General features: G+C 42.0%; 1 protein-coding gene and 1 long non-coding RNA gene across 5 annotated transcripts; one reads left to right on the plus strand and one right to left on the minus strand.

Annotated features, from left to right (window-relative positions):
- s1pr2 (sphingosine-1-phosphate receptor 2) lies at positions 1 to 13,761 on the minus strand. 4 transcript variants are annotated; one of them, XM_004071353.5, is made up of 2 exons: positions 13,281 to 13,761; positions 1 to 2,997 (listed from the first exon to the last, which is right to left on the minus strand). In XM_004071353.5, exon 2 carries the CDS (start codon positions 2,875 to 2,877, stop codon positions 1,762 to 1,764), a length of 1,116 nt encoding a protein of 371 aa, XP_004071401.1. In that variant the 5' UTR covers positions 2,878 to 2,997; positions 13,281 to 13,761; the 3' UTR covers positions 1 to 1,761. The 4 variants fall into 4 exon arrangements, with proteins under 4 accessions (XP_004071401.1, XP_078807811.1, XP_020560876.1 ...); XM_078951685.1 differs by lacking the exon at positions 13,281 to 13,761 and adding an exon at positions 7,818 to 13,238; XM_020705217.2 differs by lacking the exon at positions 13,281 to 13,761 and adding an exon at positions 6,919 to 6,941.
- LOC144994308 (uncharacterized) lies at positions 4,106 to 5,251 on the plus strand. The gene is made up of 2 exons (XR_013657777.1): positions 4,106 to 4,281; positions 4,873 to 5,251. It is a non-coding gene; the product is annotated as an uncharacterized LOC144994308 (long non-coding RNA).
- Positions 13,762 to 14,487: the final 726 nt, after the last annotated feature.

Genomic DNA, 14,487 nt, shown 5'->3' on the forward strand with positions numbered 1-14,487 from the left:
CAATTTTCATAATTCATTTATTTTATAAAACTGGAATGCAATGAACAAAATGTTTATGTACCTACATTAGTGTTTTAGTTTGTACCAGTTTAACACACGCAGCGTGCTACAAGACACACAAAGCTATTGCACACAACACATCTCAGAAGTCATAAATTCATACATAGTATACAAAGATACAAACATACATACATATTGTTCATGTTTTCAATAAAAACCATGGTCAGGTTTTAATGAAGTCACTGGTACATTGATTGAAACATCTTACCACCTGATTGGAGTAAACTGGGAGAAGGAAACATCATTGAAGCTGCCAAAGTGCTTTTCACCAATTTCTACTTGGACATAACAGTCACTACAAAGAGGACTATCAGAGAGAATAGTTGTATTTTTGTCTAAAGGAAAAAGGTTCTTGTAACCTTGAACAACAGGAACCGGACAAGTAAAAAAAACAAAAAGACTTCCTAAAGCTGGAGGAAGCTACATGTCACTGCATGTCAGAGGATGAAGATGAAGCTGACCTCCTATGAGGGCAAATCCCTCACAGGCTTTCAAAACTGGAGGCGAGCGAATTCTGAAAACATGGATGCTTTTATACCCCAGGTTTTGCAATAATTAACTAAATGATGCCAACTACCGGTTCTTGTCATTGATGCAATGAGGCCACATAGTAAGAGGGACCGAACCCGCTCTCTCTTTGCTCACCAATGATTTAGGAATTCTGACCATTAATACTGTCATAGTGGAGCACACACCCCAAACACTTCATACATACATTCAGCCTTTTTCCCAAAGAGAAGAACTCAGACAGAAATTGGCACACCGCTGTTCCAAGTTGCTAAAACACTGTCATGTGTCACTGGCAAAGTGGCCGAAGAATTTCTGTAAAATTCAGCAAATGCCAGCACACTCAAGGAAATGTGAGTTCTGATTTGGCCTTCCTCAACGGAAATTGTTTCGATACAAAAGACAACAGTAAAAGCAAGAGGGACAGATTATGAGGCGCAACAATGAAAAGGGGTGTTAGTGGTGGAAGATGGAGCTGAGTATATGCTATCATAGGCATAAGGATTTCATGCATTAAATGTAAGCAGATTATGTACTTTTGATGAAGTTTAACAAATTGGTTAAGGAAGATTATATATGGTATACATAGATTTTTTTTGTCGCTAAATATTTTTGGCTTTAAAACGGTGGTGAGCTCACTGATGGTGCAAGAATGAGTGATAAACCTATAGGCCTTATGTGGAGAGAATCATGCCAGTCTCCTTTTAAAAGTGCAACTTTGCTATTTTAAAAATTAATAATGTTGTTTAAAAAACTTCCCGACTAAATATTCAGTACTCTGAATACTCTGCTTTTCTGTTTAAGGCTTTCAGGAGGGTTTGGGTTGTTAAACAAAAAAACTATGTAAAAATTGTTTGCTCCATATATAAAAGTACCTATTAAATGTTGCTTTTTTCACATTTCTTAATCCACACAACTGGCTCCCTCTTGAAACACTGTGTATTAACACACTTATTTTGTTCAAATTGAACCGTCTTGGGAAGTTGCTCAGTTATGATTGAATTATGAAGGAAACCATCCATCTTACAATGTTGTCCCTGTAGATAGATGTCTCTCAGCCTCCAAGACATTTTGAGTCACATGACCTGCTCTCCGTCAACATTTTCCCTATGAACACAGCTTCTCCGTCGGATCTCATGCAAGCCTCTGATGTCTCTCACATGTGCATGAATGAAACTCCTCTGTTGTGGCGTATCAGACACAGGTGGTACAGTCTTTCATGATGGGAACCATCTGATGTTCGTGTTTGTTTGTACAGTGTTCCAGAGAGCTAGAGCTCTTCAGGGGGATCAGACAGCGATCGGATGGACGCCCGCTTTGCAGCACCCCCCAGCAGCACAACACCCGCAGAAACTCTCTTCTCATGTCCTTACTGCGCAGCGTGTAGATCACTGGGTTGAGTGCTGAGTTCAGAGTGGCGAAGCCGAAAAAGATTTTGGCCTTGTCCAGGATGGTGCAGACTTGTATACTGCAGGAGGAATCCAGGAGGAGGATGGTAAAAGCAGGCAGCCAGCACACGATGAAGACTCCCAGCACTATTGTGACCGTTTTCAGAAGGGAGTATGCTTGCATGTTGGTTGTTACTTGGTTGCTGGAGCGCACAATCAAGTAGATTCTCACGTAGAGAATGAGAATGGAGAGCAGTATGAGGCTGAAAACAGTGACAACAAAGACAATGTACTTCTTGGAGTAGAGTGGCAGCACAGTCGAGCAATCTCCAAGGTCAAAAATACAGTTCCAGCCGAGGATGGGAAGTCCCCCGAGCAGGATGGAGGTGACCCAGCATGCTCCTATCAGCAGAAACATGCGGCATGATTTGTTGGAGCCGTATACTTTGACCTTTGTGATAGCAACATAGCGCTCTATAGCTATGGCCAACAAGCTGAAGACTGAAGCAGCCAGAGCTATGAACGCTGTGCCTTCCCTGATGAACCACTGCACTGGGCACAGTGAATAGGTCCGTGGCCCTGACAGGATTATATTGACTATGTAGGCACAGCCCGCCAGCAGGTCGGAGAATGCCAAGTTTCCAATGAAGAAAAACATGGCAGAGTGAAATTTCTTGTTGCGCCACACAGCCATCAGAACCAGGAGATTCTCGAAGATGATGATGGTGCAGATGACCAGGATGATAATACTGAGAAGGTCGGGGTGATCCTTTTCTGATTCCCTTTCATGTATTTCAGCTTTGCTCATGTTCTTGGCATGAGCATAGTGTAAACGTATGAGATTTGTGTTGTAGTACTGGGAGTACTTGCTCTGCATGGTGACAGGATGGCAAAGCAAAGGGGCACTATGGGAAAGACTCATTAAAACTTTAGTTCCAGAGTCTGTATATCATAAATTCTGCCTTTATGGAAAGGACAGAAAACAGCAGGAGGGTAGGATGTCCGTCCCACAGTCACGTCTCTGGAGTGTTAGGTGGGTCACCTGTGGACAGAGAGAATGACTGCATTAAGGATTGAGGAAAAGTGGTTCCATCATTGAAATAAACCTTAAAGCAAACAGACATGACTGGAAAAGGAACTGAACTTGCTGCAAAACAAAGTATCCAGGCAGCAACGTGCTCTTCAGCCGACAGCTTAAAAAAAATTGTTTAAAAAAAAAAAAAATCTTCACCAATCAAAAAGAACTTGAAAGTTACAGGAAAAAAATCAGGATTAAAGTCCAACTAAGAGAGCAAAAACAGAAAACTCTTGTTAAGTTACTTCGCAGAAATGTAGGACTGTGCAGACATGCTGCGCCTAAAAGGAAATCAACTATGTTTAGATAAAGCCATTAATAAGCAAATAGTTAATTTTCCCAATTTAGAAATAAAAAAGAACAATAAACACATTTTTATTGATCCCGAACCTGTGCAGAGGACGTCATCTTCAAGTAAAAGATTCAAAACCCTCGGAGGGTGGAAGTGTCTAGACAAAGGGTTGCCCTCATAGTCCGAATGGGGCATTCCACCAACCCTGTCCGAGCACTCGGCTGTCAACGCGCTGCATTGTTGTAGGGAGTGAACCATTCCACTTCGGTGAGCTACTTCTTTAAACTGCAGCAAAGCTAGTAGATCAGCCAGACCTCTTCGTCCTGACCTGCCCAACCACCCACTTCCAGCCTCCTGAGAAAAGCTAACAACAAATCAAACAGACACCTGAGGAGGAAAAAAGTGGGGGCTCGGCTCACTTATAGGGAAAAAGCTTGTTAAGACTTGATTGTGGTGTACAGTAGCATCACACGTTGACAAGCCTAAACAGAAAGTATTCACTTCAGAGACACTTCTCATAAAATCAGATTAGTGAGAAAACAGTCAGAAACTTTTTAACGAACAAGTTTTATCCCAAAAAAAAAAAAAAAAAAGGAACAGACGCACTGCTCGTCTGGTTTCAAATTACTCTTTAAAGTGAACTAAAGTGGACTGCAGCGTCACGACTGAGCACAAAAGAAAGTTTGAGGGCCTGCAAATCTAATTAGAGACGGAGCCGGTGTCTTAAACCTGTCAAAAGTAACTGGATCTCTACACCGCTCCTAAGGTAATTCAACGCTGATGCTTCCACTCCCCTTTTTTTTTTCTAAGCTGGACAGCTGCAGCAAACCCTGGCCTGAAAACTGAGCTGCTTCGCCGTTTAGTTGAGCTAGAGTCAAACCTTAGGAGACCGAAATTTGAAAAAAGGAAACGAGACATACACAGTGAGCATGCATGTGGAACGGCATCTGGACACAAAGGCAAGAATCTGAGACCTGACTGGGATGAGTATACACGCACTCACAATTTCGACTCTTGTGCAAGCAGAGAAATCTGTTTTTACCAACACAGCTAATTGCTACAGCTACTCACAAGCAAGCATGTTGTGCTCGCAGCTGCAACAAGACTGCCAGTAAGATCTAGCTTCCTCTAACAGGAACAACTAACTGTAGTCTGCTTCACTGTGGAGAGCTCTGGCCTTCAACCAGAATCCCCCATTGGGCGGATATAACTGTATCATGGCAGAAATGTAGTTACAGTCCATCACTTCTTTATTGAACTGCCATGTCAGGAGGGCTCTCCATCGCTTTTTTTTTCCATCAAGAGACACAAATGGAAGAGTTGAGATTAACCACTCACACCAGCTGTGCCTGGGTAATTACATTATTCAGCAATATGGACACATAATGATTTTATGCATGGAAAGTCCACATCTGCTTCCTCCCAGTCTCCTGTCTGCTTAAAGAAAACCCTGGATTTTTATTTTATTTCTCTAATACTGTCCTATCTTTTTGTTCAGCTAGTTTTTTTTTATTCTTTTCTGGACATCTCTCTTCCCATCTGTTGTTTAGACAACTGCAGATCCTCCTATCACGAGTCATCTGTTATCAAGGGATTTCACTCCTTGTTCCAAACCTGACGGGCTGGTTTGCCAACAGCGGTGACTCGAAGGAGCCCAGCCCTTCTTCTACCTGCCATGTGCAATTCAGATGCTGCCACACTGATTGGCCAACCGAGACGCAGGCTTGCTCCAACACAAACCCCCGCCTCTTTTGTTAAACTTGTGCCCTACATTCGACCCAGACACCTCTGTCAGACTGTCACAAAAGAGACGCCGACACATTGTCAAAAGTGTTGTCATGCACTGACAATTAATGGTTGCTTTGTTAACCAACATCAAAATAATGAGAAACTGCAATAAAAAAGTCAAAATGGCAACTATTGCTGCAACATTTAGTACACTTTTTAGACTATAAACATATTTCCCTTTAGCTCATAAATACAGAAGACATATGAGTGCTTCAGCATGACAAAGAAGCCATATATGTAGGCTTTGAGGTGAAAAGTTGATGTGGTTTCATGTGCACTGTGTTCATAGCTGCAGCCATTTCACAGAAAAACAGCTCCATATCCTGTCAGGAATTCACAGCAAATCTTAAAACTAGCTTGTGTTGGTGGCAAAACAAGTGAGTGAGTGTAACAAGGACAGTGGAAGAAAGGTGATAGACAAGCGACACTCTATTGAAACAGGATATGCTATCAAAAGTCACGTAGCTATCACTGGAACGTGTGCAGCTCTTTGAAAACAGGCACGCAATTGGCGCCGCATATTTTAACAAGGGGATGTGACCAGAAATCACACTTTTGTGAGCTCAGCTTTTTCAAAACCACACAAGCAAAAGGAAAAAAACCAACAACTCGTGCTTATCACCAAAGCTACGCACGGAAGCCTTTTGTGCAGATATTACACACAGTTTATAAAAATTTGCATGGACGGTTTTACAAAGGCATCAGGTGTTTCCCTTACTACACCTGATAAGCACTAATTAGAAAACGTCTGTTTACCAGGTCTCCACGCCCACTTTGTACCTGTAATCCACCACTGAAACCCCACTCTACTTTCCCTAGGGGGTAAGTTCCTAAAACAACAGCACCCACGTTTGATGCAGCTGCTGCACTCGGAAATACATTTAAAGGGACACACTGTTCCTCACACTCTGCAACAGTTGTTTCAGATAAGAAGCCTAGACAGTTATCGTTTGTATTTAATCTTGCAGGCATTCAAATGGATTTGTGTTTGACAAATAGAGGAGTCACCAGTGTCGAGCTGCTGTACGGCACTTTGTGGTCAAACACATCCTGTGACATATTTCTCCAGTTTGACCTTTTTTTCTCCCTGCACGAAAGCAGCTGTAATGACAACAAACAGGTACAATCCAGTTTTTTTTAGCTTCTTCCTGTCACGCTTACGTGCCAGCATCATCGGATAGTTCAGACAGGATGCTCACTTTTGGAACAAATATATTTATTTTTGTGCTTTTTTAAGATTGTGGAGCTTTTGTAGCTTCCTTTGTTCTTTACAATATTTTTCATGGAATTATCCCAATTGGACAAAAACTTTCTGTCGCTGTGAAATTCTCTAATCTGCTTTGTTCATCTGCTAAAAAGGTAAATCTCATCTGGGGGAATGATTTGCCAACAGAAAGAAAGATTTGTGTACACCTGTCTTATTCCTGTGTCCTGACAAAGACCCAACACATTTCAATATCAGTCAAACAAAGAATATTTACATTAAACTGAAGGCTTATAAAACAACTTCAAAGAATTAGTTTCTGCATGAAACGTTACGCAAAATTGTCACACAAACCTCATACCTGAACACACAAGACTCAGTGGAGGAGTTGCAACTGTTCTAACCACAGAGTTTGCCACAGAAGCATCTCTAAAGGAAATAGATTTTTTCAAACATATATGCATGATCAAGTCTGCAGATATTCTCCCGAGTTGTTAAGCTTTAGGTTTTGGAGACACTGTTGTGAAGGAAAATCAATACGCAGAATAGACAAAAACAATGTAAAAAAAAAGAGGTGCAGCGGGTTTCTGCAACTGTTACTCACTACATGCAGAAATACAGTTCGTTCTTCTTCTTTCAGCATTGAAGCACTAATGTCTCCAAATCCACTTTACTGAACCCTTTGCCTGTGGTTGGTTTTATTATTTATAGCCTTTTGCTATTGATCTTTGTGGCAATTTCTAGAAATAAGCAATCATGTTTCGATTATTAGTGTGACCATGGGATGGATTTGTGTTGCTGCTGTCCTGACTCTGAACCCTGCTTTGTTACCGGGAAAGTGTTTTCCAAAAGATGGCTAAAACAAGAACAAGTTTTCCTTTTCCATGACTGTCTATCTCTAACAATCAAACTTATCTCTGTATACGCTTCACTACAAATAAGCACACGGATAAAACTGTAGCTACAACTGATGACAAAAAGCAGAACACTCAAAATAGAAAGTTATTTCTGAGGTACACATAAAAGTCATGTACTTAAATGGGGTAATGTTTAAAACATTTACACTTAATGCTGTCACAACTTCAAAGGGAGGATTTTAATGCATATTTACAAGTAAAATATTGGTGTAAAACACCTTTACATACAACTATCCTTTAGATAAACCCTAAAAAGTCAAACTAGTAACAACTAAAAGTAACTAATGCCTTAAAAGAAACAGGTGAAAGAGTTCAAATTCCGGTAAATATACATGAGTTGGAGAAAATCAGATAAAACAAAGTAAACTTTAGAGAAAATGCTGCGATGAGCTTTGCTGCTGCAATCAAAGCAGAACGGGTTGACTGTTGTGATGTAAAACTCTGTTTCTTTTCAGTTCAGGGAGTTATTCAATCGAGGTAGCAGCAAAATTAAGTTCTAAAAAAATGTAAGCTATAAAAGCAGAATCCATCTATTTCACAAACTCACATCTAGGTGTCCAGAAATGTAAACATTTTAGAAACGTACCTTCATCGTGACAACAGATCAGAGTAAATAACAAGGCACTTCCTTTTAGTCGTCATTAAATACTTCCCTCCAGTGTTTTCTGTGTCTAATTTTACCTCAAAATGGCAAACTCTGCTCTGCCTTTGTCTATTATGCACACCCAGGCTTCACTAAAACTCTGCATAATCTGCAAGACATGAGGAGAGTGGGTGTCCCCAATACATGGGGTTTCATCACATAATTAGGGATTACCCTTTTGCTCGTCAAACAGTTTGACAGTTTGGGCACAGTCTCTTCTGAGGGATCCAATCTGTCAGTGCAATTCTGTCTGGAACGTAAACGTCTGTTATTGCTTTCTTTTATTTTTGCAGGGATTTGGTACTCTCAGTTCCTCCCTGAAAATGCCAAAGTTGTAACTTTGTGGTGTTTTTTTTTCTTTACACAGCAGTTGTTTGTTCACTGAAGTGCCAGCGGAACGTAAAACAAAGAGATGTGTAAAAGAAGGGCATCACGCAGCCTCAGGAACCATAACCCCCTTTCCCCTCCTCTCCATCCCCCTCTTTTGTATGCCTTCCCCAGCAGTAGGAGGAGGAAGAGGTCTCTGAAGGTGGCGCCTGAGAGGCAATTACTGTAATACATTCACCCTTAGACCATTCCTGTCAGCTTAAGTCTTGTCTCCAAATTAAGGATTTTTTTATAGCTATGTTTTCCTTATTTCCATTTCAAGCTGACTTTTAAGACAGCACAGTTTTCTCGTTCACACGCCCTCTTTGCTTCAAATAATTTAAACTTACCACACAGATCTGAAGACAAGCCTGCGAAGAGGTGATTAAAGTCACATCAAGACCGACTTATTTAGCTCACATCTGGAGCAGACATGTTCTTATGGCCCCTATTAAAGGCTTTAAATGTTCTGCAATCAGCTCTATTCAAAAGTGATTTTCTGAGGGTTTTTTTTAAAAAAGTTGTACGCACCAATAAAACCACTGCATCAAATGCATCAGATGTTTCCACAGTAGCTCAGCAAAAAGGAAGTTGAATGGCCCGAGGTTTGATAGGCTTAAAAAAATGGATACACCGGTAGTTGCATCAGTCAAAGAAGTCAAGCTAAACCTCACTTGTACATGTTAAGAGGTTACTTTTAACCTTGCAATGATCTTTGAAAATGTTTGATCCACATGTCAGATGTGCACACTATCAGATCCTGTCTCCAGACTCAAAGGCAGCCTCTACAAAACAGACGGCCAAATTTGTTTTAAAGATGCTCATAGATGGTTGAGTTGTGCTTGAGTCGAGTTTCAGCTGCTCTGGCCTTTACATCTGCAGTAATAAAGGGGTTTCACTCGTTTTTAGCTTTCCTTTGTCTTGCCTCTCTGCTCCTTTTCTAATCTGCTACCAAAACTTGAACTCCACCCCTTCTCATGTTCTCTTGCTTCTTTGAGAAATAAGAGGGAAAGGCGTGAGAGAAAATGTAATTAGCTGATGTTCCGTGAGGCTGTGAACACCAAACATCACAATTTAAAGCAAATGACGTAAATAAGCTTTTTTAGTGTTTGGAGCCACATGTATTTGTGGTGCTGAAATGAGAGAAAAATAAAAAGGATCCACTCAGTTAACCACTTAACATTGCGTCACAAAAATAACTTGTCCTACTTCCCCCCTAGAAATAACGGTGGAGCTCTCCATCTCTTTTTTTCCTCTGCGCCTGTTATAGGAAAATAAATTCCTCTGACTCTTCAGCCAAACGCCAATCTATTAAACAAAGATCTGCTTTTGGAGAAAAACATGGTTGCCTAGTGAGGGAACATTGTTGCGTCCACAAAGTCCACAGTTGCACCCCGCTATTTTAAGCAATTTAGACCTTTTTTCCCCCCTCCTGCCTCAAATAACATTTTTTTTTCAGGAACCAATTTGATTTAAGCAAAATGTTTGTCCCAATAGATTGATAAATGGATGAATCTGTGTAAACAGAATAGGCTTTCTGTCTGAGATATTTGTATAGAGACGCAGAGAGATTAAAACGAGTCTATCAGTTTTTCAGTGGAAACGACGAAAACGCTTGACCTCTGCTGTATAAAACGGAGGTCTTTTTGTCTTTGTCAGTTACTTAAACAGCACCACTTCTTCTCAATTGTCCCAATCCAAAAGAGCTGTCTGACCTTCATCATGATCTGGCTAGCGTGTGCCTGTGTCCGTGATGTGTGTAAGACTTGGGCTGATGCCTTTATAGCCGTTTCTAAAATAACAAACATGTCATCATAGTTTGGAATTTAATTTAATGTGCACGGATCTTAAGACCAAAACAGCTTACGAGGTTGAGAGATTAGGTAAACTAATGGCAAAAAGTTTCAGCAGGCTCTCACTGGCACCAGGCTCAAGCACGAGGCAATTCCAAATTTAAGAAAAAGAGACTCTGGCATGCTTCGGGGTCTAGGGAAGGGGGTGTTGAAGTAATCCTGCTGTGTTTTCCAGCTGCACAAACAAAGCTGACTGTATAACAAAGATTCCCAAAAGGGGGGGACAAAAGAGGAAGAGGAGGAGGTCTCCTAAACCACAGCATCTTCAAGTGTACCTGCTCCAGGAGCGTGAAGTGTGAGTTCTGAAAATGAGCAGAAATCAGGAAACCACAACATGACCACACTGATTAAGCCTGCTGCTAGAACAGACAGTATGATGCTGTTCCTATGCAGGTCATAAATCACTGCAGAACCTAAACAGAGGTTGCAAAGTGCTGCAGAATCCATCCAAAGCCACAGCTGTAACCAGAAACCCTCCATTCAGTCTATTTGTCATTGTCTCTGTGAGATGCACTGTGTTTGGATCCACAGAGCTTCACTGCACACCAAAAAAATCCTTCAAATGCAAACCATTTTTGTGCATTATTTCCAGATGGCTGTTTTTTGTGCTGCATGGCCCAAGCTTGAAATGTGAGAGGAGAACAGACTTATCCTCACGCCAGGAAGCTTTGGGGAATCCTGGCATGCTGCTACAAGCATCAGTGCCTGGTCATGGGGGGTCCATGGCTTGTCCAATTCCCTCAAGTAGAAGGGGATTGAAAGAGCAGACATAATGGAATCTCTGCTGTGCTAAACACTCTTCCAGCAAAGAAAAACACTTTTTTTCTTCACAAAACTGGAAAATCTGTTAATATAATCAGAGCAGCAAGAAAAAAGACCAAAAGGTGAATAAAAATGTTGGTTTCTTCACCTGCAAAAAAGAAAAACTTCCTTTTTTTTTATCTGTGATTATGAAATAAGAAAAAAACCCAAAGACAACAAATTTATACTTGTGATCAGAAACTCCCAAGTCATGGGTCTGAATAGGAAGCTTCATGCTGTCAGCTGTGTGTTGTGACTTGCACTACAGCAGCTTGTGAACAGAAGGCATTTATTTTTCTCCAGCTGCCACACCCAAGGAAAGTGTTTTTCTGCAGAGGGGAGTACCAGCTAGAACTCAAAGCTTGCAGAACCCACTTTCCATATACTCCTTTCTGCTTGCATTTATCGACCTCTGTGTGGTTTCATCTGAGCAGGTTAACGACAGGCTGCCTCCAGGAGGTCACTCTTCTGGTCTTCTGAGTGTTGTTATGTATCAGATCTGGCTGAATAAAGAACAAGCTAGAAGAAGACTTGCCTCCCTCCTCTTAAAAAAAATGTGTTGTTGCTTCTGATAAGCAGACCGCTCCCAGGCTTAGGCCCGAAACGTGAGCATCCTTCGGGGATCGGCAACCCCCGCCCACGATCTGTTCCTGCCTCCAACCCCGCAGTGACCCATTACACTGAAAAAGTCCCACAAATCTAGTTCCCACCGCCAAAAAACCATTCATTTATTTACCCATCCATTCTCTTATACGTCCATTTATTTATGCAGTTCATCTGTTTGTCTTCATTTCTCACGCCAGCCCCTATTGAGTGGGGTCCGATTGCAGCAGCCTGCTTAAGAAGAACACTGAGGAACACACAGCCTGAACACTGGAAGTCATGAGGTGCTGGTCAAACGTAAAGATTTTAAAAGTCCTCAATGGAAACTGCAAATGTTAATAACAAGTATGGTTCCATGTCTGTGATTGGCTGTGGGCTCCTGGAGCCGCAAAGGGTCTGACCAAAGCACTCACAGCGCCCTCAGGCTTTTCTTGCCAAGACCAAGCATGGTAACGTGGAAAAACCTGACAGCAGTCTGACTTGGTGGGGTGACGGGTTTTGTTCAGATCCACTGAACCATATGACCACATGAAGCAAACACTGATAGCCAGGTGGAGGCATTGCACCCCATCTCCAGCTGGTCATACTGAGATCTAAAAGGAGGCCACGCATGACCAAAACTAAACCAGTGGCTCTTGCACAACATTAGTATCAATAGATCTGTTGACAGGTCCTTCAACACTCGATAGTCCTGTCCTAACACTGCTGACCACACTTCCTTTTCACCCCTCTCCACTTCTGATGTTATCACAGTTTGGATGTTTGCTGGCTTTCATTTGACATGCTTTGCAGCTTGTGTTTTTTAAATCATATTACATTTCATTTAGCCTGTTGATGAGCACCACACTGTGCAGCACACAGATGAAGAATGGGGCTTTTATCGGGGCACTAAACATTAGTTCCTCTTTCTTATCAACTTATCACACCAGATTCTTCCAGGATGCCTTCTGCCCTGCCAACACCTCTGCATCCTTCAGGATTTATCTCTCCAGAACGACAGATCCTTCTTGCTTGTTTACTCAACTTCAAACTTCCTTCTGCTTTACAAATGCAGCCCACCAACAGAAACAGTTTGTCATGAAAATGTATGCAAATACAAATCCTGTTTTCGCCCGATTTGAATTTCGGGTAACAAACTTTGTTTCTGTTTGGTCAGAGGGCAAGCTGGCTTCCTCGAAGGAGTGCAGCAGCAACCCCCTGGCCTGAGATTAACTCCTGTACGCGGGGATAATGGAGCTTTTGTCTTATTAATACATCCTTTCACTACAATGCCTTCTTTAGAGTGACGGATGAACAAGCCCCAACAAAATCGAAGGGGTCAGGCTGAGATTGAGGAAGGGAGGGGGGACACAGCAGGCTGCGCAACCGCTCCAAAGAGGGCCCCTGCGCGCAGCCGCGCACATACCCACCTACACCACATTGCTCTGCCCCCTCCTGTAAACTGGACACCCGCAATCTCTAGTGTTAATATTTAACACAATGTCAGTTATTCAGTAAAGCGCAGAATGTTAGACGCATCCAAACATTGACTGCAGGAGCTTTTGTCTCAGTGAGCAGACATGCTGGGTGGTGTTAGTCATGGTTGCGTGGAGCAATCGTGCTCTCATGGGTGCTCCCCTGAATGAGTCAGTGCTATATTAGTTCAAAAACTTTCCTCTTATCAAAGTCAGATCAAAAATGGAACCTCGTGGAGTTCATTTTTTAATTGCGCCAAAAATGACATTTTCAGGCTGAACTAAGTCAATGTTGTCATAACCGGGTAGGATAAAGTGCTTAAACTTACCCCATGAGATACAGTCGCCTATAGAGCCGCCAAATCTCGCACAGACCAGAATCCGTTTCCAGGTGCCATCACGTGTTCACCAGTGTCCACAAAGGATGCGTAAAACCGTCAGTGCCGTCCTCTATTCAATGTCCGAGAGGAAACAATGACAACCCAAACTTCATCTGTAGGTCTAGACTTGTCTAGTCTGGTGAATCCATTTCGGTCGGCGTAAAACATGCAGAGTTCCCCTAAAAGCCCAACCTGACCAAAAACTTTTTACCAACAGAGAAGTGACACGAAAACCGACCACGTTTCGCAAAGTTGGCACTTTCTCTCGTGTTGCCTCCAATCCAGGGGATCGTTTTGATTGTCTTCTTCCTAAGCAGTAGCCGTTGAGTGCGTCGGAGGCGCGCGCTCACAATAGGCTGCGCTCTGAACGCACACCCACACACTGGAGAGAGAGAGTCAGACAGCGTGGAACCGTCATGTGGCCATGAAAATCGCGCATTTCACACTCGAACTGTAAAAGCCTGAAGAAAAGTTGGTCAGGAATGCGGCCAGCAATTCATATGGAAAATACTGTTAAATACTATTTTTGAATCTTTTTCTCCGTTTTGGAGAACACAAATGAAGTCCAGATGTTTCACCTCCACTTCCTTTCGCTTCCAGCAGTGTATTTCCTTGCAGATCTTTTTTTTAATTCTAATTTAACCATGTAAACGTTACCTCTGTTTTGTTTGATTTGCTTGAACTCAACGCTAGTATTCACCTTTGACATTATTTGGGGCTACAGGTGCAAAAGAAGGGTGAAGTCAGAGCTTGTTAATCATCAGACTTGTGTCTATAAGTAGGCAGGTGCTGGCTGGGTGAAAGAGCCTCTGTGCTACCCCAGAGGAGGTAGTAATGTCTTTACAGTCATTATCCTGAAAGCCCAATCCATCCCATGTGGCCATGACATCATCTATGTGATAATGTTCTGAAAGCTCCTGCTCAAATCAAAAGCATCCCAGCTTCTGTTCTGTAGAAATCTGAAACGGAACATTCAGATATGAGCCGGGTTTTTTTGTTGTTCTTTTTTACACTAGGTTTTGAAAAGTGAAAGATTGTGGGGGAAAAGAAAGATTCATGTGACAGAAAAAAAAACCTTTTCTGATTTTTTTCCTTATGAAAACACACAAACTAAGCCATCACGTATAGACTCCTATTTGGTCATTATATGAAAGAC

This window comes from Oryzias latipes, chromosome 8 (assembly GCF_053564925.1).
Source record: "Oryzias latipes strain Hd-rR chromosome 8, Olatipes_Hd-rR_3.1".
Taxonomy (NCBI): Eukaryota; Metazoa; Chordata; class Actinopteri; order Beloniformes; family Adrianichthyidae; genus Oryzias; species Oryzias latipes.

What these genes read in the sequence shown, in the direction of transcription:
- s1pr2 (XM_004071353.5), bottom strand. Translation starts at nt 2,877, where the DNA reads ATGAGTCTTTCCCATAGTGCCCCTTTGCTTTGCCATCCTGTCACCATG.